This window comes from Mya arenaria, chromosome 15, assembly GCF_026914265.1.
Source record: "Mya arenaria isolate MELC-2E11 chromosome 15, ASM2691426v1".
Lineage (NCBI taxonomy): Eukaryota > Metazoa > Mollusca > Bivalvia > Myida > Myidae > Mya > Mya arenaria.
The window spans coordinates 41,292,341-41,310,504 of NC_069136.1; the positions used below are offsets into that span (position 1 = coordinate 41,292,341).

The window sequence follows — 18,164 nt, forward strand, 5'->3', positions numbered from 1 at the left end:
TACACGCAAATTCACAAATTAAATACATTATATACTTTTAGCATATTATGTATTATGCTCTTTTTAGCATATACTACTTTACATACCAATCATCTTGTTAACTCTAACGAAACTATAAGGGGAGGGCCGTAACTAATGTTGTTGATAACTTGTGGCCCGACTCTTTTGCATACAACTTTGATAACATTTATTTCAAACTTTTCTATATAAATGTATGTAAATATTTTGACAATTGTAATAATGTTTATAATTATGCAATAAAATATTTTTATTTTTTTTTATGAATATTAAACATATATCGCATGTTTTATGAATGTGCCGCATATAGCATAGTCACATGTTATATATATTTGCCACATATAACACAATCTCCTTCTTTATGAATGTAACACATTTACTACATGCATGCACGTACTCTATGAAAGTGAAATATAAAACAGGCACAATTTTATGAATGTGCCACATATATCACAAGCAAATGTTATATGAATGTGACGTATTTAATATAACATAGAACAGAGGGTGCTGCTACACAGATAAACACTCGCAACTCAATCAAATGTTCATTAAAATGTTTAAAGAAGGTAACTAAACAAGCATGTTTTACGTTATATTTTGAAGTATTTGTTCAATGACAAGATTTAGTTTAAGCTGATTACAAAATGATATTCTGATGTTCTACAAAATTTAACTATCCAGATAGCGATACTCGTTTACGAAACTATCTAATAAAGTATCGGCGACCTTGACCCCATCCTGTTATGTTGAATGTAACACACTGAACCCATTCTCGTTCACCAGAGTGATGATGCTATGCGTACCACATATTCATCATTATCAAACCTCTGATGAATGAGAATGACAAAACCAGGATTCTGCTTTTAAAAGGGATTTACAAGTCCTTGCAAGGATGAGTTTTATGCGTCCCATTTTAATTAAGCGCAGGATTGATTTGTTCGACATTTTGAAAGCATATATCTGTTACCTTGAATACAAATACACGAAAACAATATATGTTAAGACAAGCTTTTGTTATATTTATTGGTGTTGTTACTATGCAACCACGTGTTAAAAGAACAAAGGTTAATATACTGCCAAGCCGCAACAATTAGTCAGCTGCATTTACCCAACATACAGGTGTTTATCAAGGGTTGAATGAGAAACGATTGATTTAAACATATTTTATTCAACATATCTATATATACATATAATACACGTTAAATATAATTTAAGTATTTGCATTAATATATTGAATCGGATTGAAACGAAAGCATAGCTTATAAAGTTTCTTTCCGTAGAAACGATTAAAATAGACGTTACGTAAGTAAAATCTCCCTCCTTCTCTCTGTCTGTCTGCTGTCTCTCTCTACCCCCCCCCCCCCCTCTCCCCCCTCTCTCTCTCTTGACACATTTCCCGAGACAATTAATAGCCAATTAGACAATTAGATCAGTCTGAAGGGTTGATATACAAAGGTCATATGGAAGGCAACAAACTTGTAGATTAGATCTCCCAGTTGTCTATATTGACCTTTGAACCTTTCAGGGAATGTCAGATATGCTTTAATTGAAACTGATTTAAATGACACTTAGTTTCAGCTCTGTGTTCAGTAACGGGTTGCGACAATCGGCACTCCTCGGCCATTTTCATCGAAAACAACCTTAGTTGTATATGGACGGTTTACAATGTCAGCATTGTTTACATTTAACTACGCTGCAAGTAGATCGCGTAGTTATTTTAATACAACTTACAACTTAAGGCACTTCATTTCCTCATGGGAATCCAAATTATTTATGCAAAAATACACTTCAATGGCAATAAATTTGAACTTAGTAATACAAAGCACACGTTAAAACAATACAATTTTTAATACCATTATTTATTTTTTTGCGAAACACTTGGACTGATATACCGGCATACATGTGAGGTTGTTTTCGACCGAGCTGTTTCGAAAAATGCTTGCAAGTAACGTTTGCGATTCGGTTCCCCTCGTGCAGTCCTTGCACTGTGATGCAACACAGATACATAACACAACACTGTTCGAGCGTCAGCGACCGTTAACCGATCACATAGCAGCATTCCACAAATGTACACGCTTCATTATAAATTGATATAACTTTAATTGTTAGTCTGGCTCTAAATGTCACGACAATAGCCCCGATGGTTAACATGCAAACGTTTTAAGCATGTTGAATCGGGAGATCACTCGCCTGCATGTGATTCCGATCATACATCACACCTAAGGCCGTCAATGCAAAGCAAATTCATTAGGAGTGTTTTATGATAGATTAAGATGTATTGTGCCGGAGTACGTCCCAACGCTGTTATTAAGAATAATCCATGATCGTGGATGGATACAAGCGATAGGAGGAAATTGTTTACGGTCAAGTGAGGATTGCAATGAAAAATAAGGAAGATTCATTACGACGAATAAACAAATATCCTCACAAGATTTCTAGCGATCAACGCTTCATGGATCATGGTATATCGTGCTTCTCGGATATTATCGTGCCAGCAAGGTAAAGCTACCAAGGAAGTGTGTTTGTATAAATGTTGAGTTAAACCATACACTGTATAGCGTCCTGGTCATCGAATAGTCGAAGGTGATCGTGTATTGTCGGGACTTGCAAAGGAGATTGTAGAAGTAGATAGAATAGGAGTCGTAACTTTACCGCACAAATAGCGTTGAAAATTATTTAAGGAATGAATTGAGGGCTTGATGTCATTATCGGTGTATGAACGCAATTCGGCTGGTCTAAGTGTGTGGTGTCCGAAGGACTCCACGCGTACTTTGACCAGCCCAATTGCGTTCATATTTACACCAATAGTTCATTATTTCATTCAATAATTGTTAAAAAAATACTTCATTTCATTTAAGAAAACCTTTCAGTAACTCTATCCTACCCATCCTGTAAATAGAACGACCCGACTGTAACCGGAAGCATTTTTTCAAATGACGTCACAATAACGCGGGAAATGATCAGCCACTTGAAATCACTTTTAAACGTGAAACACTTATGGCAAATATTTATTTAAAATTTAAAAACTAATACTTTTTAAAATGTTGATTTATATTTTACGGGTCCTGCTGACACAATACAAACACTAACAACAAACAATAACAATATCAATATTTTTCATGTATATTGTTATTCAATGAGTTGCGATTCGAACATATCCGAAGATGTTGCGTTCATCGATTGATAAACGCAATTGCAGAAAGGCAGTTCATTTAAGGAATGGAAGTTGAGGTGTAAATATACAGTGTTTGTATACCATGTGATAAATTACGTCGTGTATGCTACGTCGGAAGGCAACATTTAGCTTAAACTGAAGACTTAATGAAGAATTAGTGAAGTTATCTTTGTCGAAAATCTTCATTCGAAGCAAAATGTTGCCTACCGGAGTAGCATTTATGACGCAATTTATCACGTGATATACACACACACTGTTATATGGAACCGTGATTCATATGTGGCTAACGTAATGCATTCGTAAACAACCATACTGAATTTTGAAAAAAAAACAACAACAACTTTTGTTTGCAAATAGACTTAGCAAAACCTGCTCGCCTCTCAGTTAAACAAAACACGATCGAAATGTCATCATTTCGCACATTTCATTTGTAGCCGTGCGGATCTTGTGTACGTAATTGAACGCTACGATTGTATCGGCCGGTTGAAGTGAAATCAATGCAGAATGTACATGCGTGGTAACGAGCTCGCCTCTTCAGCAGCATGTTCTACATGATACGTTCTGGAATGCACAAAAATCGCTGGCGTCGGCAGTCAGGATTTTTTTAAAAAGTTAAGTCGATTAACAAGCTAAAGATAAAGCACTTAATTAATTGCCTTGGTGGTACTGGTCTTAGAAAAGTTGAAGCTTTTTAATGCATCAAAACCTTGGAATGCACACTTTCGAGTCCTGGATTAATTGATAAATTTAGCATTTTATAATGAAATGAAAATAATTTAATAATGATCGAAGAAAAACTGTCAGAAACAACAACATTTTATTGAGCGCTGGGCGTATTGCTAAAATTTCAAAATTGATATTAGTTCGAGTTTATGTCCTTTCAGACATTTCACATGGCTGGACCAAGGTATAAAGCATGAAATGGGCATGTGCAGACATGTCTGTATAATCTCCACAACGGGTCATCAATTCACCGTAATGTTTCACGTATTTTGAGATTGTGTGGATCTTGGTCGGCCACCGCCAAAACTGTGGCATTGAGAGTTAGGCTGAAACTGTCTGAGTCGACAAAAAATGCATGAATATTCGTTTGACATTCTTTTTCACTTAATTGTTTTCAATGGCATCATTAAATACTTGTTTTGAATAAAAATCACCAACATCAAACACAATATTATGAGCCCAATCAAGAGCATCTTAATTATTTCATTACATAAAGACGTGTTGGAATAAACTTCAAGTGCCTCGGAAATATTATAATGGCCAATTATAACTTAAATAGAAGATTGTAAGGCAAATATCGGTTTTAGTGTGATTAATTTGTCAAAATGCACATTTAAGGGCCTCGCAACTTTAAGTTAAGAAGATCGAATCCTGACAAGCCGATAATTAACTTTCTTACGGAACATTGTGCAGCAAGTTACTGGGAAATTAAATTCAACAAAGTTATAAGGACTCATCTGGACAGGAATATGCAATTCTTCTTAGTATACCTGCTTATAGTTCATTATTCAAATCATCGAGAAAAATATATCAATCGGAGCGCCTCGGCCATTTTCCTTCGAAACAACATTGAATAAGTCAATGACTACTAAATATTTTCCTATATACTCTATACAAATTAACCAATTTGCACACGATATAACACTAATTTCTAGAGCTTCTCGACCCCAAAAACATATGGGAAGGAAGCTCCACACGTGAACTAAACATTAAACGACGTAAGAAAATAAGTAACGTTTCATAAAAAAAATATGGTTGAACGTAATCACTAAATATTCGCTTAAGTGACCGAATCCGGTGTAGGAGTATAAACAATGCGGTAAAAATGTCAACAAAAATATTCATACAGAGTATTCAGCCCGTTTTTGAAACCATATACCACACAGCTTACAAAATACTTGGTTTTGATTGGCTGGTTTGAAACCTTGTTATAAAAATGCCTATATATGTGAACATCGCCAACTATGTCCGCTTGGAAATCAGTAACAAGTATATTATTAGGTATAAAAACTGTTGAATTGTCATTTTGATCATCAACAATATAGCTACTGTTTATTATAACTAAAATCTACGCGTCTGCAATGATAGAGGAAAATAACAATAAACTTTATCCAAGAGTAATTTCTCCAAATATAGGACCGTCGCCATGGCATCCATGCCATACAGCGACACTCTATGGTACAATTACTTTCAGTAGAATTGATAGAACACATAATAATGCTCGTATATCTGGAGGTTCTGTATGAAAATTCCCGACCAATAGGACAACGTGATGATAATTTCAATAGACTATGTAATCATTTAAAGAGAAGTGTTTACTGCAATACCAGTGTAATTAATGAACTAATTGTTGTGTTCATTGTGAAAAAGCTAGGCGTTTTTAAGAATCATATTTTAAAACAAGGTGAGTGACTTAGCACGTGTTTTTGTTTTAACTGAATTAGATTGATACACTGTAGGATACTACATCCCTCATGAACACACAGCGACACATACACCATGAACACACAACAACACATACACCATAACACACAGCGACATATACATCATGCACACACAGTGACACATACACCAGGAACACACACCGACACATAAACCAGAAACACACAGCGACACATACACCATGAACACACAACGACAAACGCAATGGACACACAGCGACACATTCACCATGAACACACAACGACACATACACCATGCACACACAGCGACACATACACCAGGAACACACAGCGACACATACACCATGAACACACAACGACAAACGCAATGGACACACAGCGACACATTCACCATGAACACACAACGACACATACACCATGCACACACAGCGACACATTCACCATGAACACACAACGACACATACACCATGCACATACAGCGACACATACACCATGAACACACAGCGACACATCCACCATGAACACACAACGACGCATACACCATGAACACACAACGACACATACACCATGCACACACAGTGACACATACACCATAAACACACAACTACTCATTCACAATGAACACACAGCGACACATACACCAGGAACACACAGCGACACATACACCATGAACACACAGCGAAACATTCACCATGAACACACAGCGACACATTCACCATTAACACACAACGACACATACACCATGCACACACAGCGACACATTCACCATGAACACACAACGACAGATTCAACATGAACACACAGCGACACATTCACCATGAACACACAACGACACATACACCATGAACACACAACGACAAATACACCAGGACCACACAACAACACATACACCATAACATACAACGACACATACACCATGCACACACAGTGACACATACACCAGGAACACACAGCGACACATCCACCATGAACACACAACGACACATACACCATGAACACACAGCGACACATCCACCATGAACACACAACGACACATTCACCATGAACACACAACTACACATCCACCATGAACACACAACTACACATCCACCATGAACACACAACTACACATCCACCATGAACACATAACTACACATCCATCATGAACACACAGCGACACATTCACCATGAACACGCAACGACACATACACCATGAACACACAACTACTCATTCACCAGGAACACACAACTACACATCCACCATGAACACACAACTACACATTCACCATGAATACACAGCGACACATTCACCGTGAACACTCAACGACACATACACCATAAACACACAACTTCTCATTCACAATGAACACACAACGACACATTCACCATGAACACACAGCGACTCATTCACCATGAGCACACAACTACACATACATTATGAACTCAAAGCGAGACAAACACCATGGCCAAATAACGACACATTCACATGATGGTATGTCAACATAGAGGAACTACAATATCTAGTTAATATCTTTACGTCAACACATTTTCTTATTATATGAATTTCTGTGGCATTTTTTTACACTCTTCAAGACAATATCACAGCCAACAACCTGTTTGCATTACTGGATACATCAAAGTTTAAAAAAACCCAAGTAGTTTAAAAAGTATATCTTCCTGAACCTTGGTTTCGGATTTTTTTCAATTTTTGGTCCCCTGATAATACACGGAACGCTCCTTTCAATATGAAGTACATTATGCCGAATATTCAGAACTTTGTTCAGGTGAATAAACACAGTTGTAAAAATAATCCTTGTTTACTTTTAATCGTAAATAGTTAATGATGTGCTGAGATGATTAAATAAAACACAGCTGAAGCAGTTGTCGCAATATTTGTACAAAACACTGCAAGTGTGTTCATAGAACTACTTATGTAGCAAAGACTTGAAAGTTAACAACGACGAGGTTAACAACGACGAGGTTAACAACGACGAGGTTAACAACGACGAGGTTAACAACGACGAGGTTAACAACGGCGAGGTTTACAACGGTGTTAACTTTTACCATGCTCTTAACAATCAACCAATATTGCATAGCACTTTAAGAGTCGATAAGTACTCTTTGTATTATATTTACATAGTTGAGAATGTTGATAGAGACAGCCTGTCATGTTACTCATCTTCATAGCTTATCAAGTGTTTCTTGATAACAACCTTAAGTGCATTTTGTAAAGAATTGTAAAATTGTACAAAGAAATGAATTTCTTGTTAGATTGTTGAATCATGAATATTAAATAGTTATGCATTTCTGGAAATGATGCTATATTATTTATATAATATCATTAATAAATAATGACAACACTTGACGCGTCTAATTCGTTATGATATTTTTGTGCAGGTCGTATCGATTTACATGGTTTATGAAACGTAATTATATACATACTGAATTCTGTTAGTTATTCATGCATTGCATGTTTTGAATTATTTAATCACGGGTCATGTTGACATAATTCATACATACACTTTGTATATCTACTATATAAATGATTCTATAATTTTAGACCTTGATACACATATTTATTTCAAGCAGTAGTATGCTTTGTTAACATTTGTAACTATGTGTTACCATTTATGTTTATATATACAATGTTAGATTGTTATAATGTTAGAAATTGATCAATTGAATATTTGTTCCAAAATATACTAGTATATAAAAAGCAAATTATTGGTTATTTCATTGTATGCTATTATAGCTTGATAGATTTGTGATTTTATATTCCAGTTCATCCTTAAACATAGATTGATAATACTTTGATTTTATATTTTACACTACATCTTACCTTAATTGAAATTGCAATATATTGAATATGTATATGAAACACAAAACACTGTATAGTTTACTTGTAATAAATTCTGTTCTGTTCTGTTCTATTCTGTTCTGTTCTGTTCTATATCACTGGCACCGGATTTTTAAACTCAGATTAGTTTTAAAAAATCAGAAAAAAAATCTTATTATTCCATACAAAAAAATACAATGCCAGAAATATGATTATATATAAAAAAATTGATAAATACGCACTTTGTACTGTTTATATATTCGAATAGTTAGATTTCTATGGTAAGAATACTTATGGTATAGACAGTACAAAGTACGTATTTATGAAAAATAATCAATGATTTTCACATTTCTGGCATTGCAATTTTTAGTTTGGAATTATGTTTTTTTTGTATTGATTCTTTAAAAAATAATTTGAGTTTGAAAATCCGGAACTGAATACCTTAGTGCAATAACTGCATATAATAATTGAAGCATATAATGAGTTTTTCTTTGAAAGGAACTATATAGGGTAAAGGACTACTTACTACAGGACGGCCCCGACAATGGTACCCAGTATGATGAGCAGGCTGAAACAAGAGGAGACAACCCTGTTAATTGGCGAATATAACGACGTATAATGTATCTATCTATTCTTGACGCAAGCAATCATTATAGCGCATGGACACGTAATATGTCGGTTTTCCTTTATACACCCTTAACATTGTTTATGTATGATATACAAGGCAAGCATCAAATTTCAAAGAAACTTACTGGCTCATGTGAACTTTCAACCACTGGCATTTTACGATTCATTAGTTAAGATTTTTTTGAATATTATTCTATACGTTTCATTGATATATGAACTGTATTTCTTTCGAGAATTCATACACACATAAAGCAGAGAAACATAATGATTTATTCTTTTAATTACGCCTTCGTCGAAACATTTAATTCAATAAGCATTGTTTTAGGGCTTCAATTGGTTTAATTTGCTGTTTTTGTTGGAGTGATTATAATATGCAGCATTCAGTCACGCGGATGAATACCGTTGTCCCTGAATACACCATGACTGCACCATAATGCATTTATGAAATATATCAACGGATTCAAGGAAAAACTACCATAAATACAGTTCCTAGTTTGAAAATAATTACATTTGAAACAATGGGCGGTCATATTTGTGGTTTAATATGATTAAAATGTAACGTTAAAAGCACAAGTTCACCAAATTTTAATTACTAAGTGATGTTGGAAAACAATAAAGTTAGCATCAGAGCAGAAATAAACACGGGATTAAATTTAATTATTTTATAATTTAGGTTCCTTTAAGGCAAGGAGTCGATTGCTCAAACAAGGGGAGAGGACAACTTTATAAAAAACAACAACAACATACGATGTATGGTAACACAAATGTTATCTAGTTAACCAGTAAGTTTGTTACTTATTACGTGGAATTCACAAACCATAACTAGATAACCAGTCACTGCTTGAAGCCAAAAAACATTTATGGATAAGTAGTAACACGCATCTTAACCAGTTATTATGTTATTAAGTAGAATTCGCAAAGCATAATTAGTTAACCTGTTAGTATTGTATAGCTAATAGGGTTATAGGTGACAGTTCTGGGCACTTTCAAGCCTGTTTTAAGTCTTATGATATTTATCTTACCGAAAAAGTTTCACGAATATTAACTAGAAAGCTAGATTATTATCGCGAAAATTGAGTGGTTAACACGAAACAATTCGCAAACCCTATCAGGTTATCTTACGGCAGTAATATGCCACCAATGATTTGCATAAAAAAATCCCTGGCACAAAGACCAAACACTTGGATGATTGGAATGGTTTGTCTTTGATTAACAGTTGTTTGTACTTACCATGACTCTGGCACCTTTGAAGACAGAAAGTTTGCGTGATGGAAACCTAGAAAAAAGAAGTGAAACAATGTATTTTTACAACATCATTTGGTCGCCATTTACAAAACAGATACACATGGATTTACCAGGAGGCATACTGAACTGGGCATCATGTCAGAAAAATCTATGTCTAAATAGTTAATGCGATTACAATCATGCGCGTTTGGTAAGCTTCCATCATCTTCTCCCATACTACACGATGTTTTAACGATGTTAGCTTCGTGATCTCATCTCAACAAGATACAATAGGGATATTAGTACTGCGTTTTGATCCGGGTGGTTGTATTCGACTCGAGCGGATTTTTGCAGAGGTGCAAGCCGAGTGAAATCAAAATCTGCAAAAATCCACGAAAGTTGAATACGACATTCCGTATCAAAACGCAGTACTAATAACCCTTTAATTATATACATTAATGATTACTGGTTAGATCACTTAAAAGCCACATGTTTTCATTATGAATGCCAATAAACGACGCACTATTTTGTTTTATGACGTCATTTTAACATCGCGCAACGATACTTGTTATGACGTGACGTCATAAGAGTGGAATACGGCCGTATTGCAGTGGAGTTGAATACGGACTACCCTATTTTGCGATATCTATTGCGTGTGGAATTATGATGGGTATATAATAAATTCATGTATGTTGCGAACAAATAAGCATGGAATAGTTCTGCGATTTCATCACCCAACAAGATGTGTTTCACGATTGTTAATTTTACCGACATGCGTTTAATTTCATAGTTTATATAGTAATGATTCTATGATTTTGGAACAGATATACATTTTACAAATAAAATAATGAAGAATTAATAAGGAAGCCAATGGCTTAAATTCAACCACTCTTCAAAAGAAGAAGAAATTACCGTATCTCACCTAGCTTAGCGACACCGGCGGTTATAAGGAACACTGCGATTATGAGTGGCCCCCGCACGTGCTCAAAGTTCCATGAGGCAACCTGCATCCGGGTGGGCTCAACATGGTTCCCTTCCTCGTGCACCTCCTCGCCGCTTGGGTGCGCCTTTGTGGTACTGTCGACCGCATCGGCGGTAGAAGGGGACGCCGTGTCGTTAGTGTTACCTGAATCTTTTCTCTGTACGGCCCGCTTGTCAATTTCCCCAGCATGCCTTCCCTCCTTCAACAGTATATCCCCTGGGTATTGTCTTGTTAACGTATTCCCATTATCAGGAATTGCTGAAACATGTTGCAAGTCACTTACGCCGTGAATGTCACGAGCATTACTCTCTTTTGAACCTGTTAGATCATCATCAGGGAAGAGTTCGCCGTCAATGGAATGTATATAGGTTAATTGTTGAATTAATAACAGCAGGAGAACAATCCTGCAATTCCGTAGCATGACCTTAGACCAAAGGTTCCTCAATCACTTGTTGATACCTGCGAGTAAAACACGGTTTATTACTTCCAACTGATACCTCGCCAAGACTTTAGAATGCATAAAATTAAGTATGCTAATAATAATTATATTTACATCACATAACACTATAGCATTTCTTCTAAACACTGTTTATTTCCAGAAAACACTGCCGCACATATCCAGAGTCATCGTTGTTTATGGAGTTTTCAAAGAAACTTAAGGAGATCTAATATACCTAATTGCTTCCGATGCTATCCGTCCTCAATGCCAAGACGCGGCAAACAACAGCACGAGAACAAGTTCACTGCGGCGGAGCACTCAACAATTTCTCCTGAACATTCGTAGGCCTGCGTTTATTCGATTATTGTCTCTCCAAATTAGCTCGTATTATACTGCCGCTCGTCAAATGCTGATTTCATCTCGTAAATTGTTTCTTATGACCACGGCGTGATTGAAGTGATTCCGGGCCTGCTTGATTGTCGTTATCTAAACAGAAGTGAACACTTTAACTGATGACTTATATACCATTACACTTTCATTTCATTCACTCAATATAAATAGGAATGTCGACCGACTTAGGTCCGTTTGTTGTCTGTCTGCAGAACTTCGTATCCCCAATTATCACATACATAACCATATGCTCCGATATTAAACGTCAGTGTCGGCAGCTCATATGTAGCGATTCTCACTTAATATTGCTATGCTCTCTCGGGAAGAATTCAGTGTCTGTGAAGCCGGGCTCACGTCATTGGTCACTGTCACATATGCAGTAGAACGCGGATCTCACTTTTGTTGATGTCTTTTCCGTTTAGGTTTTACAATCATTCCATCAACTGAAATAATAATAACAGAAAATGTAATACACCTGCAGACAGTAAATCCTTCGGTTTTGGTTAAAGATAACCAATTGTATAATGATTGGTCAATATTTATCCAATATTTACTATAAACAATCACAATTATTTAAATGTACCAACTAACCAAAGGAGAACCTTTGGCTATATTATCAAGATTTATACAATTGACTATTGATAGTGAAACTCTGTCGAATATAGTCCGTCCCTGTCTAGCAATGCCCGTATTACACGATAGTCCGGCCCTCTCTAGCAATGCCCGTATCATACGATAGTCCGTCCCTGTCTAGCAATGCCCGAATTACACGATAGTCCGGCCCTCTCTAGCAATGCCCGTATCATACGATAGTCCGTCCCTGTCTAGCAATGCCCGCATTACACGACAGTCCGCCCCTGTCTAACAATGCCCGTATTACACAATAGCCCGCCCCTGTCTAGCAATGCCCATATTACATGATAGTGCGCCCCTGTCTAGCGATGCCCGTATTACAAGATAGTCCGCCCCTGTCTAGCGATGCCCGTATTAAACGATATTCCGTCCCTGTCTAACAATACCCGTATTACAAGAAAGTCCGTCCCTGTCTAGCAATGCCCGTATTACACGATAGTCCGCCCCTGTCTAGCAATGCCCATATTACACGATAGTCCGCCCCTGTCTAGCAATGCCCGTATTACACGATAGTCTGTCCCTGTCTAGCAATGCCCGTATTACACGATAGTCCGTCCCTGTCTAGCAATGCACGTATTACACGATAGTCCGTCCCTGTCTAACAATACCCATATTACACGATAGTCCGTCCCTGTCTAGCAATACCCGTATTACACGATAGTCCATCCCTGTCTAGCAATGCACGTATTACACGATAGTCCATCCCTGTCTAGCAATGCACGTATTACACGATAGTCCGTCCCTGTCTAGCAATGCCCGTATTACACGATAGTCCATCCCTTTCTAGCAATGCACGTATTACACGATAGTCCGTCCCTGTCTAGCAAAGCCCGTATTACACGATAATCCGTCCCAGTCTAGCAATGCCCGTATTACACGATAGTCCGTCCCTGTCTAGCAATGCCCGTATAACACGATAGTCCGTCCCTGTGTAGCAATACCCGTATTACACGATATGCCGTCCCTGTCTAGCAATGCCCGTATAACACGATAGTCCGTCCCTGTCTAGCAATGCCCATATTACACGATAGTCAGTCCCTGTCTAGCAATGCCCGTATAACACGATAGTCCGTCCCTGTCTAGCAATACCCGTATTACACGATATGCCGTCCCTGTCTAGCAATGCCCGTATAACACGATAGTCCGTCCCTGTCTAGCAATATCCATATTACACGATAGTCAGTCCCTGTCTAGCAATGCCCGTATAACACGATAGTCCGCCCCTGTCTAGCAAAGCCCGTACTACACGATAGTCCGGCCCTGTCTAGCAAAGCCCGTATTACACGAAAGTCCGTCCCTGTCTAGCAATGCCCGTATTACACGATAGACCGTCCCTGTGTAGGAATGCCCGTATAACACGATATGCCGCCCCTGTCTAGCAAAGCCCGTATTACACGATAGTCCGTCCCTGTCTAGCAATATCCATATTACACGATAGTCCGCCCCTGTCTAGCAAACCCGTATTACACGATAGTCCGTCCCTGTGTAGGAATGCCCGTATTACACGATAGCTGTCCCTGTGTAGGAATGCCCGTATAACACGATAGTCCGCCCCTGTCTAGCAAAGCCCGTATTACACAGATTCCCGCCAAAACAGTAAGGCCTCGTAATGAATTTCATATTTTCTTTCAAGGTGCTTACATTTTATAGCTTATAGAACGTTTGAAAAAAATAGATAGAAATAATCCTATTCAAATAAAACAACTAAATGTTAACTGAATCCTCATACAGACGACACTGGAACCCCATACAGATGATACACTGAATATGTTTATTTACCAGTATTGTTACGAAAATAGGCTCTCTGTCAAAAATGTTTATCAGATAGATTAGATATTGATCAACTGTAGGTATTGTTTACATGAATATCGATGTAATGGAGTTATAGTTGAGACACAGAAAATATCCGCATTTATTATATCGATCACGCTGCAAAAGAAATATTCTTGTTAAGGAATGGATTGACATGGCCAAATATATTAAATCATAAATGAGTTAAGTATTTTAAACAAAATTAATAAAGAAGGCCGCTGATCGAATAAGCATCCACTGGAGCTATGTTGCTTATCACTTTGCACCTTTAAGCTCAACCCAACTCTACTCAACCCAACTCAACTCAACCCAACTCAACTAGACCATACTTAACTTAACCGTACCCAACTAAACTCTACTCAACTCAACTCAACCCAACTCAACTAGATCATACCCAACTTAACCGTACCCAACTAAACTCTACTCAACTCAACCAAACCCAACTAAACTCTACTCAACTCAACCAAACTCAACTCAACTCAACCAAACTCAACTCAACTCAACTCAGTTTCAAACCGTTTTTTTTACAAAAGGGCAATTCAATATTAAAATAAGGAAAAGAGAACAAAATACCAATAGTTTTCTACGATTTGCATAATTTTTGACATGTTATTCAGATTTTTTTTTGAGATTTCAGATAAAAAAATGACATTCTTTTGCATTGTTGACCAGGTATAATATTATGCTTTTATATATTTCGCTTTTAAGTCTGAATATTTTTGGCATATAAAAAGTGTTATTCACTTTTAATCATTAAACAGTTGTAACATAGTCTTTAAAGTCCTAGTTTATTTATGTATTCACAAAACCTAGTGTGCATGCACCCAAAAATCGGAACATGTACTTTTAGCTTTCAAATTACCGATCCCAAATGGTATCTGTTAATAAGAGAGAGTATATGTCCATGTAGATACATTCAATGTCTGCATGGTGGTACTGCGTTTCTTCATCTGTTTGATTGGAATGGCAAGCTACCTCATTATCTACTTGTAACAATCGCCTGATTATAGTGTATATATGTTGATCCTATATATTATTTATACAGGGTGAAAAGTCTATGTTAATGAACATAATCCGTAAAAAGTGATAAAGTTAGTCATAGGTAACTGACGAGCGACTTTATCAAATTTAAAAAAAAAGATCATGACGAGCCAAAAATGTAATTAACTGAGAACGCCATGTTTAATCAATCAATCATTCAATAAATCAAGCTATCAATCAATCAATCAATCATCAATCAATCAATCAATCAATCAATCAACTAATTAGTCGGTTAATCAGTCAAGCAATCAATTTATCGATCGATCGATCGATCAAACAATCAATGAATGACTCAATCAATCATTCAATCAATCAGTCGATCGATCTATCAGTCAATTAATCGAATAAATCAATCAATCGATCACTCAATTAAACAATAAATCAACCAATCAATTGATCAATAACTCGACCAAGTTATCAATCGCTTTTTCATTTAACTAATTGACTGTCCGTAACAGTATTTATGTTAACCAGTTCGGCACGTGCAGGGATGCGCGTTTTGTCGTAATGATAGTTATCACAAGCAATGGATCTGGGGAAATGATGTTATATGAATCAAGGTATGTGCTCCTGTGGGCAAATTGAGGTGGGTTAATTGATAGCAATTAAGTGCAAATGGACAAACACTCACGAGTTGGCACCGTTGTTCCTGTTACTTTCCGCATTGTTCTACCGAATTAGCTACTTACTCATGTAACGATCAGGTGTGGATTGTTTTCCGGTTAATTCCTGAACCGCTATATCGTACACGGTTTTCTCATATTAACAGCTGTTTATTGCGATATGTCAGTCCTGGTAAAACAATTTTCTATAAACATTTTCTATTCCTGTTATCAATATAGAACAACAATTATAACACAAACTCTGTGAAAAATCTGCACACTCGTTAATAAACCAGTAAAATGATTGCTATACACAAAGCCACGTTTAGTTTAAAGGTAAATAACCGTTCACAGCCAGATTTAAGCGTTTGCATTTTTGATGAACTGATTAACATTAAACATGAATGTTCATAAACTATCAGTACCTTAATCGGAAATCGATCACCAATACGCACTCGTTCACTAAAACGCACTCATAAACGAAGGCAGTGAATCAGCTTATTACGGCTTAAGCTTTTATTAATGCCATCATGGCATCAGTATGAAAAGATGATTTTAATTGACATTTACCGACGAGTTTCTGTACACTAAAACTAAATAAGTGCTTAAACAATTTGAAGTATTGATGATAATAATTCGGTGAAATGAGTGACAAGAACGATAACAAGAATTTTACCAGAAAAAAAAATGTACATTAGGTTTAAGTAGTTTCAAGACTAACAGAAAATCACTCGTAATGATTACCTGGTAGAATAACTTTCTGTTTACAGTTTACTTACACGTTTTTCATAATGTTTATATATCCTTATAGTATGCTAGAAATAACAGAACACCATCAACTCCCACATGTAAGAATATATACTTTGAATCTAAGCCGGTATGCACTGGTATGATATCCGCATTTTTTCCAAAACAATCGCTCACTTGGAGGCACGTGTGCCACACTTCTGTTGGGGAAAAGGCCGACCAGGACAATAACATTTCCAATGGGCGTGAGAACTAGCTTCTCAGACAATGTCCAGAAACAGAAAATATATCAATTATTAGATCGATACCGAATACGATGTCTCTTATGTGATTTATCCATTTATCTTTTCATGTGTGAATTTTTGATTCCTGCAAAAGTACTCTTCTATTACGACAAGGTTTGTGATCTTCGTTAGATGCTAAACAATATTGGCAGTAATCTTCGAATTCGTTGGCAGTTCATGGGCTTAGATCCATTATGTCAAGCAGAAAATGAAATGTCAATAAAAATCTGTCATGACTGTCTGAATCTGTTTCAGCCTTTTTCCCGCTCTCTTACGGTCGATTGATAATTGCATCACACGCATAACGTACTGCCGTATAACAACCTCCCTCTTGCACAATCCACGGTTTCTGGACATCTAAAATGCAACCCCTTTAGACTAATTTTGAATTTGTGTTTACTTTAAAAGTCCCGATACATAAGTTAAGGGTATAAAGAAACAATTGCCAGGTTCAAGAAATGAGACAATGAAATACATCAAGGTATTCGCGGTACTTTAATGTAATCATGGATGCCTGCTCACCTCATAATATTTTGGTATCATTTGAGTTCCCAATCTTTGTTGGCATTGAAAAGTATACCATTTCACTCCCGATTTCAGTTGAAATAAATGCAATTACTTTATTCATTATGTTTTTTTCGGACATTTATTTTACATGTATGTAGTAAAATGATACCAGAAATACATGGGGTCACCAAGCATCAACAATTAACATTATTACTAATGGTACGATTAAATGGCAAGATCATGACGTCATGTGTTTATCAGGAACCTTCAGACTCAGGACTACGGACGTCTAATTTGTTAAACTATTTCCATTTTCAATATCACTTCACCCCACACGTTGGATAATTGGGCTGAACACTGAAATCAAGTCTAAGCACAGCTTTCCAAGAATTATTCTCAAGTTCCAGACTTAAAATAGTTTGAAATCAAAACTTTTACAGCCTTTTGCATCAAGGTGTTTTTC

At 36.6% G+C, this 18,164-nt stretch overlaps 1 protein-coding gene across 13 annotated transcripts in view; it reads right to left on the reverse strand.

Annotated features, from left to right (window-relative positions):
* LOC128219835 (Na(+)/H(+) exchanger beta-like) overlaps positions 1–18,164 on the reverse strand; it is a 134,882-nt gene that overhangs the window by 76,222 nt on the left and 40,496 nt on the right. For 9 of the 13 annotated variants that reach the window (XM_052927927.1, XM_052927915.1, XM_052927925.1 and 6 more), the window contains exons 2-4: positions 11,187–12,518; positions 10,271–10,316; positions 8,940–8,981 (exon numbers count right to left, since the gene is read on the reverse strand). In XM_052927927.1, the coding sequence (XP_052783887.1) occupies positions 8,940–8,981; positions 10,271–10,316; positions 11,187–11,667 (569 nt within the window). In that variant the 5' untranslated portion in view covers positions 11,668–12,518. Of the gene's footprint in view, positions 1–8,939; positions 8,982–10,270; positions 10,317–11,186; positions 12,519–14,212; positions 14,231–14,349; positions 14,455–16,192; positions 16,265–18,164 lie in introns of those variants that run through there. The other 4 variants (XM_052927926.1, XM_052927920.1, XM_052927919.1 and 1 more) reach the window with 4 other exon arrangements.